Source organism: Crocuta crocuta, unplaced genomic scaffold (assembly GCF_008692635.1).
Source record: "Crocuta crocuta isolate KB4526 unplaced genomic scaffold, BGI_CrCroc_1.0 scaffold51, whole genome shotgun sequence".
NCBI lineage: Eukaryota > Metazoa > Chordata > Mammalia > Carnivora > Hyaenidae > Crocuta > Crocuta crocuta.
The window spans coordinates 4,224,424-4,233,310 of NW_027527624.1; the positions used below are offsets into that span (position 1 = coordinate 4,224,424).

Consider the following 8,887-nt stretch of genomic DNA (forward strand, 5'->3'; position numbering starts at 1 on the left):
TCACTTTGCAGACATAGAAGTAAGTTACTAGTTGCCAATACACAATGTCATCAGGTTACCTAAGTGAGTTGACAAGAGGCTTCCCAAATGCTTTCTTCTCTAGCAATCATAGAAAAACAAAATTTATAAATGGCATTATATATGGATAAGGCTCTGAGTAAATATATGGACCTGCGCTCTGAGTAAAGCTGCCTCAAATCCCTTCCTCAGAACAAAAGAGGAATTAACGAGAAAAAAAAAAAATCAGGTATGACATTTATATGTATGCTGCCCATAATTGTTTTCTTCTGACTTAATTGTATGTTTTCAATATTTAAAACATTGAATGTTTCCGGGGCACCTGGGTGGCTCAGTTGGTTAAGTATCCGACTTCAGTTCAGGTCATGATCTCACGGTTTGTGGATTCGAACCCAACGCCGGGCTCTGTGCTGACAGTTCAGAGCCTGGAGCCTGCTTAGATTCTGCATCTCCTTCTCTCTCTGCCCTGCCCTACTCACTCTGTGTCTCCCTCTCTCTCAAAAATAAACAAACATTAAAAAAAAAATTTTTTTAAAACATTAAATGTTTCCGAAGCCAAAATTAGATAACAAAATACACTCAGAGAATTCCTTCTTCCATCCCTATGCGACCCTGTGCTCTTTCTTTTCCCACAGATTAACTTTTGAATAGTTTTTGATTTATACTTCCAGTGTGACTTTTTCACAAATATGAGCAAATACGCATATACGCATATGCATACACAACCATACTCATATTTCTCTCCCGTCTTACCCCCTTCCCCCAAAATAGCATATGATTTCATGGTTTGGCACCTCATTTTTTTTCGCTTACCAAAATATTCTCTGGGCCACTCCATATCAGCACATTAGAAATTTTCCCCATTCCTTTCTGCAGTTCAATATTTTGGAAGCATCTGTGTGGTCCCTTTAAAAGTATTAAAGAAGTCAGGGCACCTGGGTGGCTCAATCGGTTAAGCGGTTAAGTGTCTGATTCTTCATTTTCACTCAGGTCATGATCTCATGGTTGGTGAAATCAAGCCCTAAGTCAGGCTCTGCGCTGACAGCATGGGGCCCACTTGGGATCCTCTCTCTCCCTCTCTCTACCCCGCCCCACCCTCTCAAAAAATAAACAAACATTAAAACAAGTAAAGAAGCCATTAAAAGTGAGAACTGTAACTACTAGCAGAATTTAACTAGTTAAGTCTAGTTTATCTACAGCAAATGTTCAATTTCTGGACCTTTTACCTGAGCCATTCACCTCCTACATCCAAGTGTTGGGATATGTCGAGAGTACAAAAACCAGCTTTGATCATTGGCCCAGGCAAATGATGGCAAACGCAAAACTTGCCCAGGAGATGGCAAAGGCCAAACTTGCCCCTGGAGGGGAAGGAGACAATTTTCTTTCTGCTCTCCAGAAGCTTGGATCTGGGCAGAAATCATGACTTCGTCTCACAGAACAATATTTATGTGAGCTCAATTAAATAGTCTAGAAATCAGAGGCTTCCCCATTCCGCACCCCCAATGAGCCATGTAGTAAAACTGCACAAGGCTCAGATGTAGAAGTATAAGTGTTGCACTTATATCTAGTCTATTTTGGGGGGACTCCTACTCATTTCCAAACAAGACACCAATATCCAGGACTAATATTCCCCCAAAACCACCTGTTAAATAAATCGGTTATACCTAATATACAATATAGGATAATCATGTGTGAGCAATTTAGATAACTCTATAAAGTCAGTCTTACACAAATCTTTATGACACATTCTTCCAGATCCTGTCCATTGCTACAATTCCAATCTGCTGCCAGAGGGCACCTCAAGTGAAGGAAATCTGAGCTATAGGAGTTCTAGAACTAGATGATTTTAAACACGACCTTTTAGTCTGTCATTTGCAACAGATGTTCCTGGGGGGTAACATGTACATAGTCATTTAAGATCAATTCTAGAAAAAAAGTAAATCAGGCACTCATGTAACTTTTTGTTTTCTCTTTTTGAATTAGCTTCTTCAAAAATTGGAGTTAAGGGGCACCCAAGTGGCTCAGTTAGTTGAGGATTGGTCTCTTGATTTCAGCTCAGGTCATGATCTCAGGGTTGGTGAGATTGAGGCCCACATCAGGCTGTGTGCTGACAGCACGGAGTCGGCTTGGGAGTCTCTCTCTCCATCTCTCTCTGCACATGTGTTCTCAAAATAAATAAATAAACTTTAAAAAATTGGGGTTAACAATTTTAAACATCAAAACAATAGTATATGACTGGCCATTTATGAAATTGTTTCTATGAAGAGTAACTTTTCCTGCACTCCCAAATTAATGCTACCTTGCACTTCTGAAGATGTTTTCTATGTATTTCTTAAAACTTTCTTTTTGTAACCTTCTATTTGCCCCTTGTGCTAAGTACAGAAAGGTAAAAAGGAAAAGTCTAGATCTAAGCCCTGTTAATAGTTGAGCACATTTTCTTCCAGTGTGTTTCCCATACATACACGTTTTTTCTTTACACTTTTGAGGGTAGAGTCTGTAAATCTTGCCATGTCCTTTGGCCAAAGACTTTGTAAATGGAAGCTAAAGCTGTTCCCTCCAAACACTCTCTGAATCCGATATAAATGACTTCGCGATCTCTTCTTGGGTTCGGGGTAAGTTAGAAAATTTCCCATTCATTAGCATCCCTTCTTTTCTGGAATTATCTTTTCCAACAACTACTAGATTAAAATGAGGAAGAAAAAGAGAGGCCAATAACTCCCTTTGAAACCGGTTATCTGATTTTGAGTCTTTGACAGAAAAAAAATAATTAAAGTTCCCATTAACTTCCACATTGCCATAGTGTGATTGAATTCAGAGGCCTTTCAAATCTAAAAAGTCCTCTTTGCCATAATAAAAGATGACACTGTTAAATCATTCATTTAAAAAATACACTTACAGAATACTCAAACGGGGATTGAGCATTCAATCCTTGTTTCAATACTCAAACGGCCTTTCATTGATTCGCTGGAACTTTCTGACCATTCCTCCTTAGGAAGGACTGTGAGCATTCGCATGGGCCAGCAGCTGCACTCGCAGGAATGCGGCAGGTCCTTGCCCAGGGCCCAGCCAAAGCAAACCCGACTTGATGAGTATTGATCGAGGACCTCATCAACCCCACATTCTAGACAAAGGTCAGTGTAATTAGATTGCTTTGAGTAAAATGAGCCCATGGAAACCTAGACTAACAGAATGGATAAACCATAAGGTGATATTTGCTTTAGAAAAGGACTACTTCCCAGAGAATTGCTTTAATAACAGGCTCTCTTAGTATATTTTAAATAAGATTTGACTATGTTAAAACACACCTTTCAGGAACTGGCCACTGAGGAGAGTCCTGTACACAAGTACTTCCTGTTTTGCTGAGAAGTCTTCTTAAATAATATTCTTTGACACATATAGCACAATAAATAATTACCAAATTTTCATTTTAATTATAGGGGATGTCGTTTGAGGTTACATCAGAGCTACAAGGTAAATTATCTTCCTCTTTCTCAAGGTCTAGGTAGACTGTGTGGAATTTAGAAAGGTCTCTTAAAAGGTATAAAATATGGAAAACATTTAATATTTTCAGAGAGACTGTGAAATACCGAAACTAGCTCCCTAGTGACACCAGCTGTACAAAGCTCCATGTGACATCATAGGCTCATTCCTACGTGCAAAATTGCTTTATTGCTTTTAATAATAAATTAATTCATTAAGCGAATTCAACTTTAAAAGCAGCACGTGCGAGGGGTGTGTGCAAAATAATACGAGCAGGACGGGCCGACCTTCAAAAATCATCAATTTCCAGAGGGCACCAGTACTGGATAAACCAGAAGCAGGTCCTTCTAAGCGCTGGGACTTCTGCATGGCCACGCAGGTCGCACGCCCACGAAGCGGGCTCTTTTTTCACCTCTCCTTTTAATAACAGTTTTCTAAGAGCTTTTGGTTCAGGGCAAAATTGAGCAAGAGGGTCAGAAATATCCCACAAACCCCCCGGCCTCCACGAGACGCCTGTCACTCACAGGGCCTCGATCCTGCCGGTGGAGACGGATGCTGGCTTTGCTGAAAGCCGTTTCGAAGTTTTAGGCGAAACACTCAACACAACTATGATTTACCCTGAAACCACCGGGGCACAGTATAATAAAAACAGTTGTTTCCTCCGGCTCTCCTCCTTGTTCGCCTAAAAGGGACAGACTTTTCGAGGTGGTTGTTTGACAGCAGCGGCGCACGGAGGAGAACCTTGGCTGCCCAGGTGCGGGGGGCGGTCCGAGCCCCCCGAGCGCGCGTGCAGGGAGCGGACGGTCCCAGCGGCCCTCCGCGCACCCCTCCCTCCACCCCCGGGGCGCCCTGAGCGCGGCGCCCCCTTCGCCGCGGCCTGTCCCCGGTCTCTGCGCGCGTCCAGAGCGGCACTTCAGCTCCGCCGGCTCCCAGGTGGGCCCCGAAGCAGGCCCCCCGGCCGCGCCCGGGGCTGCCTGCGCTCCNACTTCGGGGAGCAGGTAAGCCCCGGCCGCGCCCCCCGCCCGGCCCGGGCAGTTGCGCCCTGAGCCCCGCGCCCCGCGCCCGCCTCGCACTTCTTGGCCTTAGACACCCGGGCGCCTGGGGATGAGAGCAGCGGGGAGTCACCTGCTCCCAGTCCCTTTTTTTATCCTAGAACATTTGGTTGGGCTTGCAGCTTGTCAAGGATGACTTTTCCAGCACTCCATTCCCCCTCCCCCCCGATTATTCAGCAGACTTTTCCAGCTCTCTCCGGAAAATGTGAAAAGACCGGAGGGTTTGGAGCTTCACCTATAGACGGGTTTTTAGTGCACAGCAGGAGTATTATGTAATTTGTTATTATGTAAACCTCAGGTCTGTAAGTAAATTGTAGTTGCAAATAGCTCACGTGCTTGGGTTTTATTTATCCGGTGTTGGTGGTGATGGCGATGATGGGGAGATTTTGCCTTACGGTGTGTCCAAGTTGATTTCCCAGGTACTTCTAATTTTTTTTTGTTTTGCTTTGTTTTGTTTTTTGCCCAGGTGTGGATTACGGGTGCCCAAATGATAAGCTGACCGTTGGCCATGCCTAGTGTGGTGTTTATTTTTGTCTCTCTTGGACCCTCACTAAAGAAGGGGAGCACCTTTTTGTTTGCGGTCTTCTTGTCCTTGTTTCTTTTTCATGCGTTTCCCCATTTCTCTCCATGTGGCGTCATTGCAAATCTGGCACTGCAGACTCTTCAGCAGAGGGGCACTGGTACTCTGCACTTGGCCTGTGGGGACCGTTTTCTGCAGGGCCTCCCGTGGGCTGCAGCTGCGTCTTAAGGCCAGGAGGAGGGTGGGGGTGGGGATGGGGTCAGCTCCTGGATGAGCAGGTGTGAGAACCGCGACAGTGGGATGAGCCACACTCCTGGTGTTATAGCACCTTATTTCTTTTCCTTTAAGTCAGGAGACTTCAAAGGATGCTTCTATAGAAAATGCGCCTATGTTAGTGCCGTTTGAGTTTTCTGACACCAGTTTTTCAGAAGGAGGGTTGTTTGACTCCTCTATTAGATGAATACTGGCTTGGATTGGTCTCTCTGTGCTCAGAACTTTTGATTGATTGCAACTCTGCAAGCACAGTAGTACTTAGCCCGCATCGTAAGCTTCTTTTTTCTTCAAATTTTCTTGCCAGTAGGTGTTCTCAACGTAGTATAGTCCCCAGAGACCTTTGTCTAGTAAGCCAACGAATTTCCCTTGGTGAAATACTGTATTTTTCTGTTGCCACTTTGCTCTGACAGTTGCTTTCTGGGGTCGCCCAAGGGCTTCTCTGCTGCTGCATCTCCTTCCTGCCCACCTTCTCTTCTTTCATAGTTAACTGGTGACTTCAGGCATTTCCTATCATCTGTGGAAAGGTCTGAGGACCTGAATTTACTACACTTCACATTTTAGATGAGTCAAGTGCTGTATATTCACCTGAACTGTTGGTGTGTGTGTGTGTGTGTGTGTGTGTGTGTGGTGGGGCGGGGAGGGGGAGACTATATGGCATAACTGGTGGAGGTAAGAGTGTTCTATGTCATAATTAAATGACTTGAAATATAACATAGTATTGCCTCACATTTGCCTTGACTTAATTCCTTGATATAACTGAGGATTTGATTTCAGTGTAAGGGAAAGGATCTCCTGAGGTCACGAAAGGGAGGCTCGCCATAAACAGTTATACAGATGGTTTATCCTTGTAGGTCTAATAATTCAAATGCATCCATAAAACATTGCTAACCTAATCAGCATAGCTGACCGACACAAGCTAAGTGCCAGAGTGTTGTCTTTTTGCACAGAAGCTTTATCAACAAGTGTTTGAGGTCCTTATCCCTTAGGTGCCTGTGCATTTATGAGGTTGCAGGCTGCCTGGTGGTAGAGATAGTTTGTCAGAGTTAGGGGTGAAGGGATGGGGGCAAGAAATTGACAGGTTTGCCAAACTTTCTTTTACCATCTGGTATCGGATGATAATTGTTTTTGCAAAATATGACAAGGTTAGAGGGATGGAATTTACTTTTTCTTAGTTGGAAACAGTAGTAGAGTGACCTGGTCACATGTGAGTAAGAATAGAGGAGCGTTTTACCCCTCTATTTCAAATGCTTTGAAACACATCCGCGAGGAGGAAAAATGAGCTCTTTGCAAAAGTAGGTCTACTTGAGATTTCAGAAAATATGAAAATATGCAGCTCTTGACTTGAGGTTTTAATCATATTTTAGACAGATGGACACATGCAGATCAGCACCAGTCTTCTTTAGGAGTGGGCAGGTAGAATACACCTTGAGTGAACAATACTTCATATTTCAGTAATTGACTCCTAATTAAGAAATATAACAAGGGAGTGCAAAGATCAAAGGTCAAAGCAGTCTGTGGTTAAGTCTCTGACTTGTCAAGAATGAAAGACAGTAAAATGACATAAATGTTTCCTAGATGAGTTGTGTGTGTGTGTTATAAACATCTCAGTTTGTTGTTTCTGGAGGAAATATGGACAGAACTTTTAAAATGGGATTCCAGCTGTATACAGGATTCGACTGAAATTTGAATAAACAACGCACATGTGACTGTGTAAAGGAATTCTCTAGTCATAAATTATCTCAGAGCTGTTAGTGCATGTGGGGGAGGGGCTAGGAAGATGCCTGTAATGATTTATTTCACACCTGCTGAGAGGCTCCATGAACATTCTGTTGTATATAGTGTTCCTTATAATTTTATAGGTCAGTCAGGGAGGAAACCCAAATATGACGGGGTATTCTAACAAGACTAGCAGAAGCTATTCTCACATTTTAAATTTTGGTGGTGGTGGCACTTTGTGGGGGTGGTGGTAAAGGAGAGTTGAAGTCTACACTGGGGAACAAAGCTATATGGAATAGATGACCTGCTTTATAATACTAAACAGAAGCACCATAAGACAGAATGAGAATAAATGCATTGTTGCAGAGACTAAAATAATGTTTTTAGAACCTGGTGGATGCATAGAACACTTTATAATAATTACAGCAGATCTAGAATTATCATTTTATCTCTATTTTTACACGTTGACAGTAAGTGTTAATTGCTTCCATTCACAGGCCTCTCAGTGTGTGCTTAAAGCATCTCAGCACATGTTGTCACTGAGGAAGGGCTGAGAGGCTTAGACGTGTTAAGTCACTTGTCCAAGATCACACAGGTAATATCGGACGGAGCCAGGATTCAAGCCCACATCTGCTTGGCCCTTAGCCATTCTGCTGTCTGCCCTCTCCAGTCAGGCTCATCCACTGCAGTTCACCCAGGAGATCTTAGAAATTTAGGAATAAATTCTGGCTTTTCTGATTCCCAACCTGGGCTTAAACTTAATCTTAGCTGTCAGGTTTTGGATTTTATGATGTAAGACAATCATAAAATTCCATGATTCAAGAGGTTCTTGGAAGAACCAAGTTATACAGGTAATTCATATTGATAAATCAACAGTATATCTTATTTTGTCTTCTGTTAAAAGGGGAGAAAAAGATAAGCAACTGATACTTCACAGTAAAATTATTCAGAAGTTACTTAGTATTTATCACTGGAGCACTACAGATTGCTGAAATAGATTTGGAACAATGTTTTTCTTTAAAGTATCTGCAAATGGCCGTGATGTCACTATGTTCAAAGAACTGTTATTTCTGCTTAGAATTAAACTTGATACAAAGTCTCTGAATTCCTAAAAAGCCAAGTTCACCAAATTATTTGAATAAATCAGTGAAATTTGTTACAGGGTACTTAATGACACTTGAAGTGTTAAGTACAACTTTGTTATGAAGACTTTGAAGGAGACAAGAAGGTTGAAATTGTTCTCAATTCAGAAGGAATGTGTTGAGCATCTGACTCTTGATTTCTGCTCAGGTTATGATCCCAGGGTTGTGGAATCAAGCCCCGTGTCCAGCTCTGCACTGAATGTGAAGCCTGCTTAGGATTCTCTCTCCCTTCCTCTACCCCTCCTCTGTGCTCGTGTTCTTGCTTTCTAAAATAATAATAACAACAATAGTAATAATAATAAAAGAAATGTGTTCTTCCAAATGTCTGGTAATTTCCCTTTTCACACCAAAATGATAACTGTGGGTATTTCCAGTTGCCCTGAATGATCGATTCACTGAATTTGGTTGGGTCCAGTATGGTAACTCAAAGACCCAAAGTTTTTATCTGTGAATGAAGATATTTGTATGTGGAGTGTTACAATTAGTAGTGTAAGATGGGTAACAGGTATGTTAAGAGCCCTTCCTAATTTAGAAAACCTAGCATTAGGCTTTCACAGTTAAGGGTCTCAAATTACTAATATCACAAGATGGAGAAAAAGGGAGGCCCAGGAAAAATAGTTTAATAAATGTCCTTTCTGTCTACTAAGTAGAGAAATATATACCTTCCCCCCCCACCCCAGCAACGA

At 42.4% G+C, this 8,887-nt stretch overlaps 1 protein-coding gene across 1 annotated transcript in view; it reads left to right on the forward strand.

The window, feature by feature from the left end:
• ANKH (ANKH inorganic pyrophosphate transport regulator) overlaps positions 1-8,887 on the forward strand; it is a 140,678-nt gene that overhangs the window by 155 nt on the left and 131,636 nt on the right. Inside the window, exon 2 of the mRNA XM_077771993.1 lies at positions 4,219-4,496. Coding sequence (XP_077628119.1) covers positions 4,219-4,496 — 278 coding nt within the window. The remainder of the gene's footprint in view (positions 1-4,218; positions 4,497-8,887) is intronic.